The 18,524-nt window shown below is 44.0% G+C and overlaps 1 protein-coding gene across 1 annotated transcript in view; it reads left to right on the forward strand.

The window, feature by feature from the left end:
* LOC126271938 (cilia- and flagella-associated protein 251-like) overlaps nt 1-18,524 on the forward strand; it is a 681,069-nt gene that overhangs the window by 570,625 nt on the left and 91,920 nt on the right. Inside the window, exon 20 of the mRNA XM_049974362.1 lies at nt 5,409-5,640. Within this exon, the coding sequence (XP_049830319.1) occupies nt 5,409-5,640 (232 nt within the window). The remainder of the gene's footprint in view (nt 1-5,408; nt 5,641-18,524) is intronic.

Below are 18,524 nucleotides of genomic sequence, written 5' to 3' on the forward strand. Positions count from 1 at the left end.
CTGGGACTACCTGTGCTCTTTTCTAATCATTTGGAACCTTCTGTTCCTCCAGAGACTTGCGGTACACAGCTGTTAGAAGGGGACAAGTTCTTACACATACTCTGTGTAGAATCGAATTGGTATCCCGTCAGGTCCAGTGGACTTTCCTCTGTTGAGCGATTTCAGTTGCTTTTCTATTCCTGGAACACTTGTTTTGAAGTCACCCATTTTTTGTACATGCAAGGATTTAGAGAAGGAACTGCAGTGCAGTCTTCCTCTGTGAAACAGCTTTGGAAAAAGGTGTTTAGTATTTCAGCTTTACGTGTGTCATCCTCTGTTTCAATGCCATCATCATCCAAGAATGTCTGGATATGCTGTTTTGATCCACTTTCTGATTTAACGTAAGACCAGAACTTCCTAGGATTTTCTGTCAAGTTGGTACATAGAATTTTACTTTTCGAATTCACTGAACGCTTCACGCATAGCCCTCCTTACGCTAACTTTGACATCGTTTAGCTTCTGTTTGTCTGAGAGGTTTTGGCTACATTTAAACTTGCAGTGAAGCTCTCTTTGCTTTCGCAGTAGTTTCCTAACTTTGTTGTTGAACCATGATGGGTTTTTCCTGTCCCTCACAGTTTTACTCGGCGTGTACCTGTCTAAAACACATTTTAGGATTGCCTTGAACTTTTTCCATAAACACTCCACATTGTCAGTGTCGGAACAGAAATTTTTGTTTTGATCTGTTAGGTAGTCTGAAATCTGCCTTCTATTACTCTTGCTAAACAGATAAACCTTCCTCCCTTTTTTATATTCCTATTAACTTCCATATTCAGGGATGCTGCAACGGCCTTATGATCACTGATTCCCTGTTCTGCACATACAGAGTCGAAAAGTTTGTGTCTGTTTGTTATCAGTAGGTCCAAGATTTTATCTCCATGAGTCGGTTCTCTTTTAATTGCTCGAGGTAATTTTCGGATAGTGCACTCAGTATGATGTCACCGAATGCTCTGTCCCTACCACCCGTCCTAAACATCTGAGTGTCCCAGTCTATATCTGGTAAATTGAAATCTCCACCTAAGACTATAACATGCCGAGGAAATTTATGTGAAATAAATTCCAGATTTTTCTCTCAGTTGTTCTGCCACTAATGCTGCTGAAGCGGGAGGTTGGTAAAAGGAGCCAATTATTAACCAAGCTCAGTTGTTGAGTATAACCTCCACCCATAATAATTCACAGGAAGTATCCACTTCTATTTCACTACAGGATAAACTACTACTAACAGTGACAAACACGCCACCACTGGTTGCATGCAATCTATCCTTTCTAAACATCGTCTGTGCCTTTGTAAAAATTTCAGCTGAATTTATCTCTGGCTTCAGCCAGCTTTTCGTACCTATAACGATTTTAGCTTTGGTGCTTTTTATCTGCACTTGAAGTCCCGGTACTTTACCAGCGCAGCTTCGACAGTTTACAATTACAATACCGATTGTTGCTTGGTCCCCACATCTCCTGACTTTGCCCTGCACCCTTTGAGGCTGTTGCCCATTCTGTACTTGCCCGAGGCCATCTAACCTAAAAAACCACCCAGTCCACACCACACAGCCCCTGCTACCCATGTAGCTGACTGTTGTGTGTAGTGGACTCCTGACCCATCCAGGGGAGCCCAAAACCCCACCACCCTGTGGTGCAAGTCGAGGTATCTGCAGCCCACACAGTCGCAGAACTGTCTCAGCCTCTGATTCAGACCCTCCACTCGGCTCTGTACCAAAGGTCCGCAGTCAGTCCTGTCGACAATGCTGCAGATGGTGAGCTCTGTGTTCATCCCGCTAGTGAGACTGGCAGTCTTCACCAAATCAGATAGCCGCCAGAAGCCAGAGAGGATTTCCTCCGATCCATAGCGACACACATCATTGGTGCCGACCTTCTGCAGATGGGTGCACCCTGTACCCTTCATGACATCTGGATTTCCTTTCCACATCTGGAATGACTCCCCCCCCCCCAGTATGCACACGGAGTGCACATTGGTTTTCTTCCCCTGCCTTGCAGCCATATCCTTAAGGGCCCCATTGTCTGCCTGATGTTGGAGCTCCCAACTACCAGGAACCCCACACTCTGTGACCGCCTGGATCTTGCAGACTGAGGGGAAACCTCTGCAACAGGACAAGCAGCCATATCCGGCCAAAGATCAGTATCAGCCGGAGACAGAGCCTGAAACCAGTTCATCAGAAAAACTGGAGAGGCCTTCCGTTCAGCCCTCCAGAATGTCTTTCGGCCCCTACCACACCTTGAGATGACCTCCAACTCTACCACGGGTGAGGGGTCAGCCTCAATGTGGGCAGTACCCCGGACAACCACAGCCGTAGTCCGAACACGGGATGCATGGGACGAGCTGGCCATCCGCGACAAACCCCCTTCTGGACCCCCACAGTGATGCCCATTGGCAAGAGCCTCAAGCTGTGTGACTGAAGCCAACACTGCCTGAAGCTGGGAGCGAAGGGATGCCAACTCAGCCTGCATCCGAACACAGCAGTCCAGTCCCTATCCATGCTAACATCTGAACTAATCTACAGAGAGCACAAACAATTTGACACAAAATTTAAATGGTTATTAAAATACAAGACTGCCTAGTAAATGCAGTAATGCTGCTACTTGTGCACTGCTGACAAACTGCTCAGCGGCAGAAGGAGACTATGCTATTTTACATTATTCAGGTACTAAAACGCGATGCTACAACTCTCAAATACTATAATACTCCCGAAATTTAGTAATTAAACAGTGAAAGTACCCAAAAATGCAAAGGTATATAAGCGCCAAGTACAGTACCTGTCCTTTGAAAGTCCCTATTTCTGGATGTAATCCTACTCTACACCAGCCTCTTTTATAGTTTCAAATACAGCAGTCTTTTGCACTTACCTGACTTATCTGTGATCTATATGCCTCATCTGCCAATTTCCACTCCACAAGACTTCTCTCCTTCTACAAGATTCTGCAGTTACTTGCCCCTCACATTTCCCTGGATGGTATCATCTGCCAAGCCAACTTCAGACTGCAACAACATGCCAGACTTCACCTCACAAGGCTATTCCACCTTCTCATAAACTGCCTTAACATTGTTGTTTCCCTTCCTGTTGCTCTGCAACTCCCCAAACAGCCACACCATCAGCCACCACTCCTCTTCTACGAACTGAGCTTGGTCAACCTCCTTAACATCCCACAGCCTTTACCACTGCCTCCCAGAACTGTAATAACTCATAATCACAAGAACCAGTCACAACAGTACAGTGTTCTCAGCCTCATACAAAGTACTTTCTCCCCCCCCCCCCACCCCGAATTATCTCTATTATCAAGTGCCTCACATTCAGCCCTAAAACTGCATTTAACCATGCTGCTTTGGTGAAGGACTTACTTCCCTTTATGTGTAATGTCAACTGGAAATATCACTTTGTAACCCAATCCCCAAACCTTTCCAACAGCAAACCTGACATTGAACCCTGCCTTGAACAGCTCTGACCACAATCCCAACTTGATCCACCACCACTACCTCAGATTCATCCCTTACAAGCCTTCCAAGAATTCCTCACATCCAGCACTGCGTCACAACCTTTCCTTAGGTCCCTACAACACGACTCTGACCTATCCTCTGCAGAACTCCAGGCTCTACATTCCCTAAAAGCTGGCGACTCCCTCATTCTCATCGCAGCAGACAAAAGATCTACCACTGTGGTACTTGACTGACAGGCGTATGTTAGTGAAGGTGTATGCCAGCCGTCTGACACCTCTACATACAGTATCTGTCACCAAGGTCCCATTCCTGTAATTCAAACTGACCTGCAGTCCCCCCTAAAAACCTCAGGCCCCTCACAAAGACCTGCACCACAATCCAAAGGACTTCTTACCCCACCCAAACCATGCACCTCCGCCTTTTACCTTCTTCCTAAGACCCAGAAATCCAATCATCCTGGTTGTCCTATAGATGCTGGCTTCAAAGCACCCACTGAACATATCTCTACCTCAGTTGATCAACACCTGCAACCTATAGTACAAAGACTTCCCTCCAATATTATAGATATCAACAATTTCCTAGATAATCTGAAATCTGTGCCCGTCCCACTCCCACCACACACCTTGCTTGTCACCACCAATGCCATTCCGCTCTATACCAACATCCCACAAATATATGGTCTGTCTGCTGCTGGACATTTCCTAAATAAATGCCCACCTGATTCCAAGGCTATGACATCATTCTTGCTCACCTTAATCAACTTTATACTTACCAACAAAGACATCACCTTTGAGTGGCAGAAACAGATCAGGGGTACGACCATAGGAACCAGGATGGCTCCTTCCTATGCCAGCCTTTTCATGGGTCACTTGTAGGGGGGTTTCCTGGGATCCATAAGTCTTCAACCCATGGTTTGATTTAGATACACTGATGACATCTTTGCCATGTGGGCTCACGGTGAGGCTGCCCTAATAAAATTCCTGGAATCTCTTAAATACCTTCTCCCAATTAAATTTCACTTGATTGTATTCCAAGTCCCACACCACTTTCCTTGATGTTGATGTCATCTTCACTGAAGGCCAGCTACACACTTCTGTCCAATACATTTGATATCCTTTTGATGTCAGATGTTCCCTCCCATAATGTCTTGACATTCGAGGCAAATGTATTTGTTTGGATGCAGACTCTTTACAGCAATACATCATCACTCTCACTTCAGCCTTCACTGGACGTAATTATCCCAACAACATGGCTCAGCCCAATTTAAGAACTGATAGTTGATGTATCATTACAAATGCTGAACAAAACCTATTCTTAAGTGAAGTATACCTTGAAGACACAACTGTAAGATTACATATTTCATCACTTCCAGTTTGAAGCAGAATATAAAGCAGTAGGCAAAGACGTAATCCAAAGTCTCTGTGGAAATCTGTATCTAAAATCTTTGATGATACCCTCAACCCAACACCATAGAGTTTTGACATATTCTTGGTGTATGTGACACAAATTCTTCTGTACATGCAAACATTTTTAATATACGTTATGCATATCCAACAATTTATTTTTCTCCTGCTGTCCCTACAGCCTTTTCACTGGTCTGTCTCTCTCTCTCTCTCTCTCTCTCTCTCTCTCTCTCTCTCTCTCTCTCTCTCTCTCTCTCTGTCTGTCTGTCTGTCTCTCTCCATCTCTGTGTTAACAGGAGGATGGAGGTGTATTTGATTCTAGAAGTGCAGAAATCATGTTTATCTATTTTGTGCCTCCTTCAGTAGGAGACTAAATCTTCCAGTTTTTGTTGTTGATGAGTATTGACTTTTTATCTTAATGTGGTTCAGCACTTTCAATTTTAATTCTTGTGTAATTTGTTCATATTTAAGAGTTTAGTTTTTCCCCTTACCTGTATACTTTTAACACTAGATAACTTTTACAGATAGAAAACATGTTGCATGAGGTAAAGTACATGGAATCTGGTGCTGTGGGGAAGAACATAGACAAAATCAGGTTTTGTGATCTTTTAAAGCTGTATCTCAATCACCGGCCAGCCAAAGGAGTTCCTGCTGAAAAACTCAAGAGTGCCTTCGCTACCTTTGCTAGAAAATCAGATGCTCACCACCAACCAGTAGTCAGAACCACTGACTTAGTAAAGATTCTAGAGGAAAAAGGTAATTTTTTAATTGTATTGTTTACATTTATTTGCAATTGAAAGTAAATTTTAATAGATTTGTGACAACTATCGACTCTACAAGTGATATATCTTTGCCATAGCAGGCTCTCTGACCCATGTGGGACCTATTGTGTGCCGCCATATTGCTTGCCATTCTGTTTTATGCTGCTGACTGTGTATGACTTTCTACGTATTCATGGATAATAAAGTTGTTTTCATGTATTTTGGTGTGTTATTTAATGATCGCCGCCACTCTGCGTATCAGGGATAGCCACATTGGTGACCTCGATCAGTTTTCATTCTATTCGCGAGTGTTATTAACAGTGATTTGTATTGTGCTACAAACAATGTTTCAACAACCGTTCAGTCCCTGTGATCCAAATTTACAGCCTCAATTTTTCAAAATGGAAAATGAACCCATACCGGAAATCACGATGCAATTTTAGTGCCAAAGTGAACTCTGCTGTCAACCGGATTCTAACCTACGTGGCCTCAAGATAACCTCAATGGTTCCCGCTTGGCTGCCGCAGCACGTTCCTGCACCTGCGGCTGCCTCATGACCATCAGACTGCATTCTGCTTATCGACACCCTGCACTGCCAGCGCCTGCCGTTCCTGGTCATCCGCTGCACCCACACAGGATGCCTGCTCTAGAGCCACAGACTACGCAACTCTCCGTGGACATCTTACAACAACGATCCTCAGTACCTCGCACCTAGCAGATTCCCAAATCTGCCAGCCCTACAAATGAAGAACCCTAAGACATAGTTTGCATTAGTGAATAAAATGTTGGACATTCATGACATCCTAGATGACAGAGCCCGATTCGTATGCCTTGTTAGTCACCTGCACAATCACACGGATCTTATTAGTGACCTACTGCTTTCGCCTCCCGTTCAGAATAAGTACGAATTTGCTAAAGCTTGTATCGTTGAACGCCTACCCCATCCTCCTACTGAGTCGATCCAACGCATTATCCATGAGAAACGCATCGATGACCGTACCCGTCACAGCTGTGGCGCCAGTTACGGGCTCTTGTGGACACAGAATTTCTACCAGAAGTTGCACTTAGGACAGTTTGGCTACTTAAACTTCCTTCTGAGCTACAACTGCAGCTACTGTCCCATGTCTCTGATCCCCTCAAAGCACGCCTGCACATCGCCGATCGTGCCTATAGCATCATCCAACACCGGTACCTCCAGCATTCGAGTCCGGCATCCGCCGCCCCCACGCATTATGCAGTAACAGAAACCACGCCTACTCACGGCAAGATACGTGCCTCGCTGTCAGTACAAGCAATAGCCCCGCCACCCCATGGTCGCCCGACTGCACTACCTACTTCTACGTTGCCCCCCAAAGGTCACCGGAGACGGCTGAGCAAGCACCTGAGTATAACTCCGGCCGCGCAGCTGGCCGCCTCACCGCCCAGCCATGCTCCTGCCCCGCAAGCTGGCTTTCCTTATTGCTGGTTCCCTGCTAACTTTGGTGATGCAGCTCGCAACTGCAAACCCCCATGCACTTTCCTAAACACTTATGGCAGGCGCCACAACACGCCGCGCTGCCTCACAGTGCCTACCGGCATCTCGTCCGACGCCTGCTGCACTGTCATCTGCTTCGTGCCTCTTCATCGAGGACACCAACACTGAACTTTGTTTTCTAGTGGACACTGGAGCCAACATTAGTGCTATCCTGCCCTCCCTTGCCCTTAACATAGATCTCTTATCTGTACCGCCACTGATAGTGCTAACAAGTCCCTGATACTGGTGCTAGGTTCCTCACATCTCCTGCTCAAATTTGCCCCAGATCAGGTTTTCCCCAGGTCATTTTACATCTCGGAAGTTGATGCACCAGTGCTGGGCCTTGATTTCTTTCATCACTATGCCCTCTCCCCTAATCTGCAAGCCAGCTGTCTGACTCACGTCTCCGGTTCGAGTGTTCCTGGTGCGTCACACCATTCCCTCCCTCAGCTCAAAGTTTCTGCTGACTGTTCACTCTCTGCCCTTTCAGAGTGTATGTCACATGCTGCAAACCTTTCCTCTGCTCTCTCAGCTTTCTTGCACGAGCGTTCAGATGTCGATGCGTTGCTCACTCAGAATGTCGACCTGCGTGTTCGCATCGATGAAGTCTGTGCACAGCTGTTGCAGACACAACAGCAGCTTCTGCAACTCCGCACACCCACTCTTGCAATCATGGACATGCCTCCTCAGCCTGGACATTGTTCTGTAGCTGCGACCCCATTAACGGTTCGGCCGGCCTCTGCCCCTCCCCCCTGTGCCCCTCCTACCTCTGTCCCTACCCCCCCTGCCCCTACCCCTGCCCCTACCCCCCCCCCCCCCTGCCCCTAACCCCCCTGCCCCTACCCCCTCTGCTTCTCCCACATCCTTGCGTGCAATTGCGAATGGCACCTGCCACAGAATAAACATGACTGAAGGACCACTGTGCGGCATAAGGCATGCCACCTAAATGCGCGTAAACTTCGCTGTGCTAAAGACATTGTTAAAGATCTTTTGGATTCCAACATTCTCTGTCTATCTGATAGTAACTGGTCGTTGCCAATCCATCTCGTGCCGAAGGACGGTACTTTCCACCTCTGTGGTGACTACCATGCTCTTAATACATGCACTACAATTGATATTTACCCTATCCCCCATATTCAAGATTTCACTCAGTTGTTGCACGGTGCCCTGATCTTCTCTGTTCTCGATTGTAGCAAAGCATATCATCAGATTCCCATGTTCCCCGGTGATATCCGTAAGACAGCCACTCCATTTGGTCTCTTCGAGTACTGTTCCATGCCATATGGTCTCAAAATGCTGCACAGACATGGCAACGCTTTATTGACTCTCTGTTGTTTGACCTCCCTTTCGCCTATGCCTACTTAGACGATATACTGATTTTCTCTCCCTCACTTGAGGAACACACTCTCCATCTTTCCAGAGTGCTTGCACTGCCTGCTGCTAATGGAGTGGAGATCAACCACGAGAAGTCCCAGCTTAGCAGTCCTGAGGTCACCTTCTTAGGTCACACAGTCACGGCCGAGGGCGTCTGCCCTACTTCCTCTCAGGTTGAACTCATACTTAGCCTCTCTCCCCCAGAGGACTTTGCTGAACTTCGCCATTTTCTAGGCATGGTGAACTTCTACAGGTGCCTCCTGCCCTATGTTGCATCTATCCAAATCCCTCTGACTGACGCTCTGGTGGCTAAAGATACTAAAGGCAAACGCAAACTAGTTTGGACACTGCAGATGGCTGATTCATTCAAAAATCTCAAAACCGCCCTCCTTAAAGCTGTCACACTTGCTCACCCTGCTCCTAACGTACCCATTTCTATTACAGTTGATGCAAGCGACACTGCAATTGGCGCGGTCCTCCAGCAACATGTATTGGATACCCACCAACCCCTCCGTTTCTTCTCCAAGAAATTAACCAAATCTCAGTCCAAATGGTTTGCCTGCGACCATGAACTCCTCGCCCTGTATGAGGCGGTCAAATATTTCAAAGCCGATGTCGAGGGTCGCCCATTCACAATTTATAGAGATCACAAACCCTTGGCAGACACAATCCATAACCCCTCACGTGATCTCCCCCATGATGCTTCCACCATATGGATTTCATATCCCAATATTCTACTGATGCACAATATATCCAAGGCACTGACAATTTAGTCGCTGACTACCTGTCTCGTGTCAACTTCATCACTACCCCACTTAACCTTACCGACTTGGCCTGTCGGCTAACCAAAGACCCCGATATTCATGCCTTGCAACAAGACACAACCTCTTCCTACCAACTGGAACAACAGCTCCACAGAACCAGTCTGGTGCGATGTTTCCACAGGTAACCCCCACCCTCTTATACCCGCAGCTCTCTGCCGCTCTGTTTTTTATGCACTCCACAACCTAGCTCACCCAGGCATCAAAACCTCCACCAGATTGGTCACAGAAAGGTACGTCTAGCCCAATGTTAAACATAATTGTGGGATATGGGCTCGAACCTGCATACCGTGTCAGAGAGCTAAAGTGGGCTGCCATGCACTTCCTCCACCAGGCACCTTCGACATACCTAAAGGACGTCTACGACATGCCCATATTGATATTGTAGGTCCCCTCCCTCCCTCGAAGGGCTTTCGATATATACTGTCCGTTATTGATAGTGTCACTAGATGGGTTGAGGCAGTCCCTTTGGAAGATATATCAGCTGAGTCTGCGCCTCGGGCCTTCGTTGCCACTTGGATTTTCCAATTCGGAAGCCCTACCTCACTGACCACCGACCAAGGTAGGCAGTTTGAATCACAGCTGCTGCCTCCCTCTGTTCGTACTGCAGCGTCACGAAGTTTCACACAACTGCTTATCACCCCCAGGCCAATGGACTTGTGGAGCGCTGGCACCGCACACTTAAAGCCGCACTTATGTGCCACAGTGGCCAGTGGTCTGACGCTCTCCCCTGGGTTTTGCTAGGCCTCCGCACTGCATACAAAGAGGACTTCCCAGCCTCCCTCACCGAGATCCTTTATGGGGAGCCCCTGTTTTTACCAGACGAATTTGTCGAGGATACGCCGCTACCAAGGTCTTCCGAGCTCTCAGCACTCATCGAGAGCATCCGAGGACACGTCATGCTCATCAATCTCCCTTGCCCTCTGACCACTGTAGGTTTCATGTGTTCATGCATAAGGAACTGGCCACATGATAATTTATCATGTTATGTGACAACACAGTACGGACAACCCTGCAGCCTCCCTACACTGGTCCGTTTAAAGTCCTGTCCCAAGGGCCTTCTACATTGTCAATACTTAACAATGGCAAACCAGTAACTGTTTCGCTCCACCGGGTGAAACCTGCGTGGACCTTGCAGGAGCACTCTGCAAGTGACCCCGACGTACGCAGCACCTGCCCTCCTTCCCAGGAATCCTATCATAATTTGAAGGGGCCCACCACCCCTCCCCCCCCCCTTCCTTCCCCCTTGCATTCTACATCACGAGCCAGACGACTGGTGGTTTCACCCCATTGGCACAGTAATTATATCCTAGCTCCAGTTCAGTTTGCTACACCTACTCCCAAGTGTTGTGCATAAGATTTCACCATGGACAAGTCCTTTTGTGATCATCAAGTGTTCCACCCCCACCAGGCTGGCACAGGACTTGATGCACCACTGTGCTCTACATTGCAAAGGGAAGGGGGGGAAGGGGGGGTGGCGGTCGGTGGCGACTATCGACTCTATGAGTGATATATCTTTGCCATAGCAGGCTCTCTGACCCATGCGGGACCTATTGTGCCGCTGACTGTGTATGGTCTTGTACATATTCACGGGTAATAAAATTGTCTTATTGTATTTTGGTGTGTTATTTAATGATTGCCGCCACTCCACGTATCAGGAATAGCCACAGATTCATCATATTTTGTGTGCAATGAAACAGAAAAAAACATGAGGGAATGATACACAGGCTATGAAACTCAGCGATGTATGGACAGTGGCTCTACAAAATTGCAACAATTTTTATCTTTGACAAGGTGGTAATCGATAGTCAACCTTATCTTTGCTATGGATTATCACTCCTCATCACGTGTCACCTGAACCACGCCCCCCCCCCCCTTTCTCACAATATATAAGTCGCTCTCAGACACCCGACCAGACAGTCGGCAAGACTCAGCGGAGCAGCGCCTCTGAGGGAGTCCAGCGCAGTCCTGGACAAAACATAAGGAGCAGAAAAGTTCTTGGACCACGATCTCACATCCCAGAAAGTATATCAACAGCCAAGTCACCCGGTTGTGAAAGCCGTCATTCTACAATCAGAAGACTCTATGGGGAGGATTTCTCAAAATCAGTTAGACGCCTGGAATTTTTACATAAGAAGAGAGCACATTTAATTTGTACTTTAACTTTTTTGTTACGTTGTAGAGACTCGTCTTCTATACCGAACTTTTTAAAGCTGAAGAGGATGTTCCAGACAGCTCGTGTACATTGGATTTATGATTATACAGAAAGAGCATTACTTCGAGAAAGGATACATTACACAAGACGAGAAATGGATTCTGTTGACTTGTGAGTTACTGAAGCTTCATTTATTCTTAGCTTGTAAGATACAGATAGACCTGTGGAATAAAATTGATTATCTTACGTTTACAACTATGGAAGCCACAATAGAAATGACTACTAGTAGACATAAGAAAAAGTTCGGAAAGTTACAAGCTAATGTAACAACTACAAGTAATACGATGATGACTGATACTGTTATAAACAAGTCCATGAAAGTGTTATCTCAAGACGAGATTTCCGTCCTTGCAAAAGGGGGAAATTACGCTATAACACCTGTGAAAGTACCACTTGAAGATATTATCGCAAATATAGAAGCAGGTATACGAAATATCCCTAAGGCAACTGCGAATGCAATTCGAATTGAAACTACTAGAGTTTTAAGCCACAGCAGACCTCTAGAATGTAATTTAATAAAAGGTGAGAGGAAGGCTCTTATGGATTTGAATGCAGATGAAGAAATAGTGGTTCTTCCTGCAGATAAAGGGAACGCTACTGTTGTTATGAATACAGAAGATTACCGAAGGAAAATTTTGAACCTTTTAACATCAGGACAGTATAAAAAACTTGCGAGGGATCCTTCAGCCAGTGTACTTAGGAAAACAAATAATTTGATTAAGTCATCTACCTCTATCCAAAAAGAAGATAAAAAAACTTTGTTGAAAAGTGAAGCTATGTGTCCTCGATTGTATGGTGTACCTAAAATTCATAAAATAGATTTTCCTTTAAGACCCATAGTCAGTGACATCAATTCTCCCACTTATGAAATAGCAAGATATTTAACAACTTGTTTAGAACCATTTATTGGAAAAACTGACTCATATATAAAAGACTCGCATCATTTTATTGAAAAACTAGAGGGACTAACTCTGGCCCCTGAAGATATTCTTGTAAGTTTTGACATTGTGTCCTTATTCACAATGATTCCTGTTAACGAAGTTATGATTTTCATAGCGGATATTTTTCCAGAAGATTTGACTCTTCTTTTCAGACATTGTCTTACATCAAGCCAGTTCCAGTGGGATAATGAATTTTATGAACAACTTGATGGAGTAGCAATGGGTAATCCATTAGGCTCTGCAATTGCCATTTTTTACATGGAGAGATTTGAACAATCAGCCCTAGACAAAGCTAATAACAAACCATCTTGTTGGTATCGATATGTAGATGACACATTTGTGGTTTGGTCCCATGGCAGAAAGGCCTTGGACGATTTATTTGATTATCTAAATAAAATTCACCCAAAAATACATTTTACCATGGAATTAGAAAAGGATAACGGAATATCTTTCTTGGATGTCTTAGTTATGAGACGGTCTGATAGAAGCTTGGAATATAAAGTTTTTCGGAAGGCAACACATACGGACAGATATTTACATAAAAATTCTAATCAACATCCACAACAAAAAAGGGGTGTCATAAAAAGTCTTGTCGATCGAGCGGAACGGATATGTACACCTGAATATTTGGATGCTGAAGTGAAACATCTGAAGCAGGCTTTTGAAAAATATGGATACTCAAAAAAAGAGATAAATAGAATTTTGCATCCAAGGAACAGAAGACAAAAAGATAAGAATGAACCACAACGACAGAAAAATACAGTAGCTCTCCCTTTTATTAAAAAAAGTAACAGATTGGATCGGTAAGATTTTATAAAAAACATGACATAAAACTGGTCTTTAAACCAACAAAGAAAATAAGTCAAGTACTATGATCTGTGAAGGATAAACGCCTTCCTCTGTGGACATGTGGTGTGTATAAAATTCCATGTACCTGTGGTAAAGTTTATATTGGTACTACCAAAAGGAGCATAAATACGCGACTGAAAGAGCATAAGAGTCTTTGTCAACTTGGAAAAATAGAAAAATCAGCTGTAGCGGAACGTGCTCTTCAACCAGGCAACCACCAAGTGAAGTTTTCGGATACCGAAGTTTTATCTACAACGTTAAATTACTATCCACGGCTATACAGAGAAGCTATTGAAGATTTTTAAACATCATGATAATTTTAATAGGAAAGAGGAGGCTATGAAATTCAGCAATATGTGGACAGTGGCTCTACAAAATTGCTAACAATTTTTATCTTTGACAAGGTGGTAATCAATAGTCAACCTTATCTTTGCTATGGATTATCACTGCTCATCACGTGTCACCTAAACCACGCCCCCCCTCCCCCCTTTCTCTCAGATACCCGACCAGTCAGTCGGCAAGACTCAGCGGAGCAGCGCCTCTGAGGAAGTCCAGCGCAGTCCTGGACAAAATGTAAGGAGCAGTTCTTAGACCACGACCTCACATCCCAGAAAGTATATCAACAGCCATGTCACCCGGTCATGATAGCCTTCATTCTACGATACACATTTAATTTTTATGACCTTTAAATATGCTGATAGTGGGTCTTCTACCCATGTTCTTTTTTTAAATGTTTCTCTGAAATTGTACTGGCTCAGGCTGCTGGCATTTTCAAGAAGCAGTCAATATCTTGCTCTACCACAATAAAATCTGGAAATAGTAGCAACTTTTAGTAGTAAAAGGCAAATAATACACTTAACTAACCCAAAAAGAAAAAACAGAGATGTATCACACGTGTTACATAAGTACATATGATAAAAAATTAATGTCAGCACTAGACTTGGCAGTGGCCTCAGGTTGATGAGGAATAGAATCCATAAGTTTCTTCAGGTATTATTTTGAGCAATTAATTCATGAGCCCACATGGTGTAAATGACTGTGATGACATACTAGACCTTTTGGCAATAAACAGTATTGGATAAATAGAGACCATCATGGCAGATACAAGGAATAATGGGTACAAGGTTGTCATAGCAAGACTGAATACCTTAACATCCAAATCCATCAAAAGTAAACACAAAATATATCTTTTTCAAAAATCAGATGAAAAATCACATGACAACTTCCCAAGAGACAACCTCCTTCCAAACCAACTAGATAATCATAAACCTGATGTGGCTTAAATTCAAAGAAATGTTATCTATGGTAATTCTGAGATTGGTTCCAAGTAAATTAATAAGAGACACTGTTGCAGAAGCAATGAAAAAGCATGCCTGATTTAAAAGAATGTGAAATCTCCAACACTGGTGATGTTTTACAGAGGCTCAGAATTTAGTGTAGACTTCAAAGCAAAATGAGTTAACAGTCTCAAAATCTGGCAGAAAATTCAAAGAGATTCTAGTCATTTGTAAAGTACACTGGCAGCAACACTCAGTCAATACCTTCACTGTGTAATCACAGTGTTAATGCTACTGATGGACTGTAACAATGTAAAGTGGGACATTGACAGCACAACTGAGTATCTCTCTCCAGCTTCCAGTTTATTTACATTAGATAACCCTGGCAGTTTTTATATTGGATAAACATTTCATTTCTGTGGACCTAACTTTTGATGACAGACCAGGCTTACATATAGCACCTGAAGTGCTGGTTCTCACTCCATGTTTTAGATGTTATCTGTGCCATTCAGCATATTCCAAAGAAACAGAGCATTCTATGATTTGCTCACAGTAGTGTTTGAAGTGTAACAGACTAGAATGGAAAGCAAGTTGGACAGGTCATTACCACAACTTGTGACATTCACCTGCTTTATTTCTTTGTGTACCCCCCCCCCCCCCCCCTTCCCACCTCTCATGAACGATGGACCTTGCCATTGGTGGGGAGGCTTGTTGCATGCCTCAGCGATACAGATAGCCATACTGTAGGTGCAACCACAGCGGCACAACGCAGTGGTATCTGTTGAGAGGCCAGACAAACATGTGTTTCCTGAAGAGGGGCAACAGCCTTTTCAGTAGGGCAACAGTCTGGATGATTGACCGATCTGGCCTTGTAAGACTAACCAAAACGGCCTTGCTGTGCTGGTACTGCGAACGGCTGAAAGCAAGGGAAAACTACGGCCGTAATTTTTCCTGAGGGCATGCAGCTTTACTGTATGGTTAAATGATGATGGCGTCCTCTTGGGTAAAATATTCCGGAGGTAAAATAGTCCCCCATTCAGATCTCTGGGCAGGAACTACTCAAGAGGATGTTGTTATCAGGAGAAAGAAAACTGGCGTTCTACGGATCGGAGCATGGAATGTCAGATCCCTTAACCGGGCAGGTAGGTTAGAAAATTTAAAAAGGGAAATGGATAGGTTAAAGTTATATATAGTGGGAGTTAGTGAAGTTCAGTGGCAGGAGGAACAAGACTTCTGGTCAGGTGACTACAGGGTTATAAACACAAAATCAAATATGGGTAATGCAGGAGTAGGTTTAATAATGAATAGGAAAATAGGAATGCGGGTAAGCTACTACAAACAGCATAGTGGACGCATTATTGTGGCCAAGATAGATACGAAGCCCACACCTACAACAGTAGTGCAAGTTTATATGCCAACTAGCAGATGATGAAGAAATTGAAGAAATGTATGACGAAATAAAAGAAATTATTCAGATAGTGAAGGGTGACGAAAATTTAATAGACGTGGGTGACTGGAATTCGGTAGTAGGAAAAGGGAGAGAAGGAAACGTAATAGGTAAATATGGATTGGGGCTAAGAAATGAAAGAGGAAGCCGCCTGGCAGAATTTTGCACAGAGCACAACTTAATCATAGCTAACACTTGGTTCAAGAATCATAAAAGAAGGCTGTATACATGGAAGAAGCCTGGAGATACTGACAGGTTCCAGATAGATTATCTAATGGTGAGATAGGGATTTAGGAACCAGGTTTTAAATTGTAAGACATTTCCAGGGACAGATGTGGACTCTGACCACAGTCTATTGGTTATGACCTGTAGACTAAAACTGAAGAAACTGCAAAAAGGTGGGGATTTAAGGAGATGGGACCTGGATAAACTGAAAGAACTGGAGGTTGTACAGAGTTTCCGGGAGAGCATAAGGGAACAATTGACAGGAATGGGGGAAAGAAATACAGTAGAAGAAGAATGGGTAACTTTGAGGGATGAAGTAGTGAAGGCAGCAGAGGATCAAGCAGGTAAAAAGACGAGGGCTAGTAGAGATCCTTGGGTAACAAAGAGATACTGAATTTAACTGATGAAAGGAGAAAATACAAAAATGCAGTAGGTGAAGCAGGCAAAAAGGGATACAAATGTCTCAAAAATGAGATCGGCAGTAAGTGCAAAATGGCTAAGCAGGGATGGCTAGAGGACAAATGTAAGGATGTAGAGGCTTGTCTGACAAGGGGTAAGATAGGTACTGCCTACAGGAAAATTAAAGAGACCTTTGGAGAAAAGAGAACCACTTGCATGAATATCAAGAGCTCACCTGAAACCCAGTTCTAAGCAAAGAAGGGAAAGCAGAAAGGTGGAAGGAATATATAGATGGTCTATGCAAGGGCGATGTTCTTGTGGACAATATTATGGAAATGGAAAAGAATGTAGATGAAGATGAAATGGGAGATATGATACTGCGTGAAGAGTTTGACAGAGCACTGAAAGACCTAAGTCGAAACAAGGCACCGGGAGTAGACAACATTCCATTAGAACTACTGACAGCCTTGGGAGAGCCACTCCTGACAAAACTCTACCATCTGGTGAGCAAGATGTATGAGACAGGGGAAATTCCCTCCAACTTCAAGAAGAATATAATAATTCCAATCCCAAAGAAAGCAGGTGTTGATAGATCTGAAAATTACCGAACTATCAGTTTAATAAGTCACAGCTGCAAAATACTAATGCTAATTCTTTACAAACGAATGGAAAAACTGGTAGAAGCTGACCTCGGGGAAGATCAGTTTGGATTCTGTAGAAATGTTGGAACACGTGAGGCAATACTGACCCTACGACTTATCTAAGAAGAAAGGTTAAGGAAAGGCAAACCTATGTTTCTAGCATTTGTAGACTTAGAGAAAGCTTTTGACAATGTTGACTGGAATATTCTCTTTCAAATTCTGAAGGTGGCAGGGGTAAAATAAAGGGAGCGAAAGGCTATTTACAATTTATACAGAAAGCAGATGACAGTTGTAAGAGTCGAGCGACATGAAAGGGAAACAGTGGTTGGGAAGGGAGTGAGACTGGGCTGTAGCCTATCCCTGATGTTATTCAATCTGTATATTGATCAAGCAGTGAAGGAAACAAAAGAAAAATTCAGAGTAGGTATTAAAATCCATGGAGAAGAAATAAAAACTTTGAGGTTCACCGATGACATTGTAATTCTGTCAGAGATGGCAAAGGACTTGGAAGATCAGTTGAACGGAATGGATAGTGTCATGAAAGGAGGATATAAGATGAACATCAACAAAAGCAAAACGAGGATAATGGAATGTAGTCAAATGAAGTTTGGTGATGCTAAGGGTATTAGATTAGGAAATCAGACTCTTAAAGTAGTAAAAGAGTTTTGCTATTTGGGAAGCAAAATAACTGATGAGGGTCGAAGTGGAGAGGATATAAAATGTAGACTGGCAATGGCAAGGAAAGTGTTTCTGAAGAAGAGAAATTTTTTAACATCGAGAATAGATTTAAGTGTCAGGAAGTCATTTCTGAAAGTATTTGTATGGAGTGTAGCCATGTATGGAAGTGAAACATGGACGATAAATAGTTTGGACAAGAAGAGAATAGAAGCTTTTGAAATGTGGTGCTACAGAAGAATGCTGAAGATTAGATGGGTAGGTCACATAACTAATGAGGAAGTATTGAATAGGATTGGGGAGAAGAGAAGATTGTGGCACAACTTGACTAGAAGAAGGGATCGGTTGGTAGGACATGTTCTGAGGCATCAAGGGATCACCAATTTAGTATTGGAGGGCAGTGTGGAGGGTAAAAATCGTAGAGGGAGACCAAGAGATGAATACACTAAGCAGATTGAGAAAGATGTAGGTTGCGGTAGGTACTGGGAGATGAAGAGGCTTG

This window comes from Schistocerca gregaria, chromosome 1 (assembly GCF_023897955.1).
Source record: "Schistocerca gregaria isolate iqSchGreg1 chromosome 1, iqSchGreg1.2, whole genome shotgun sequence".
In the NCBI taxonomy this organism is placed as follows: domain Eukaryota; kingdom Metazoa; phylum Arthropoda; class Insecta; order Orthoptera; family Acrididae; genus Schistocerca; species Schistocerca gregaria.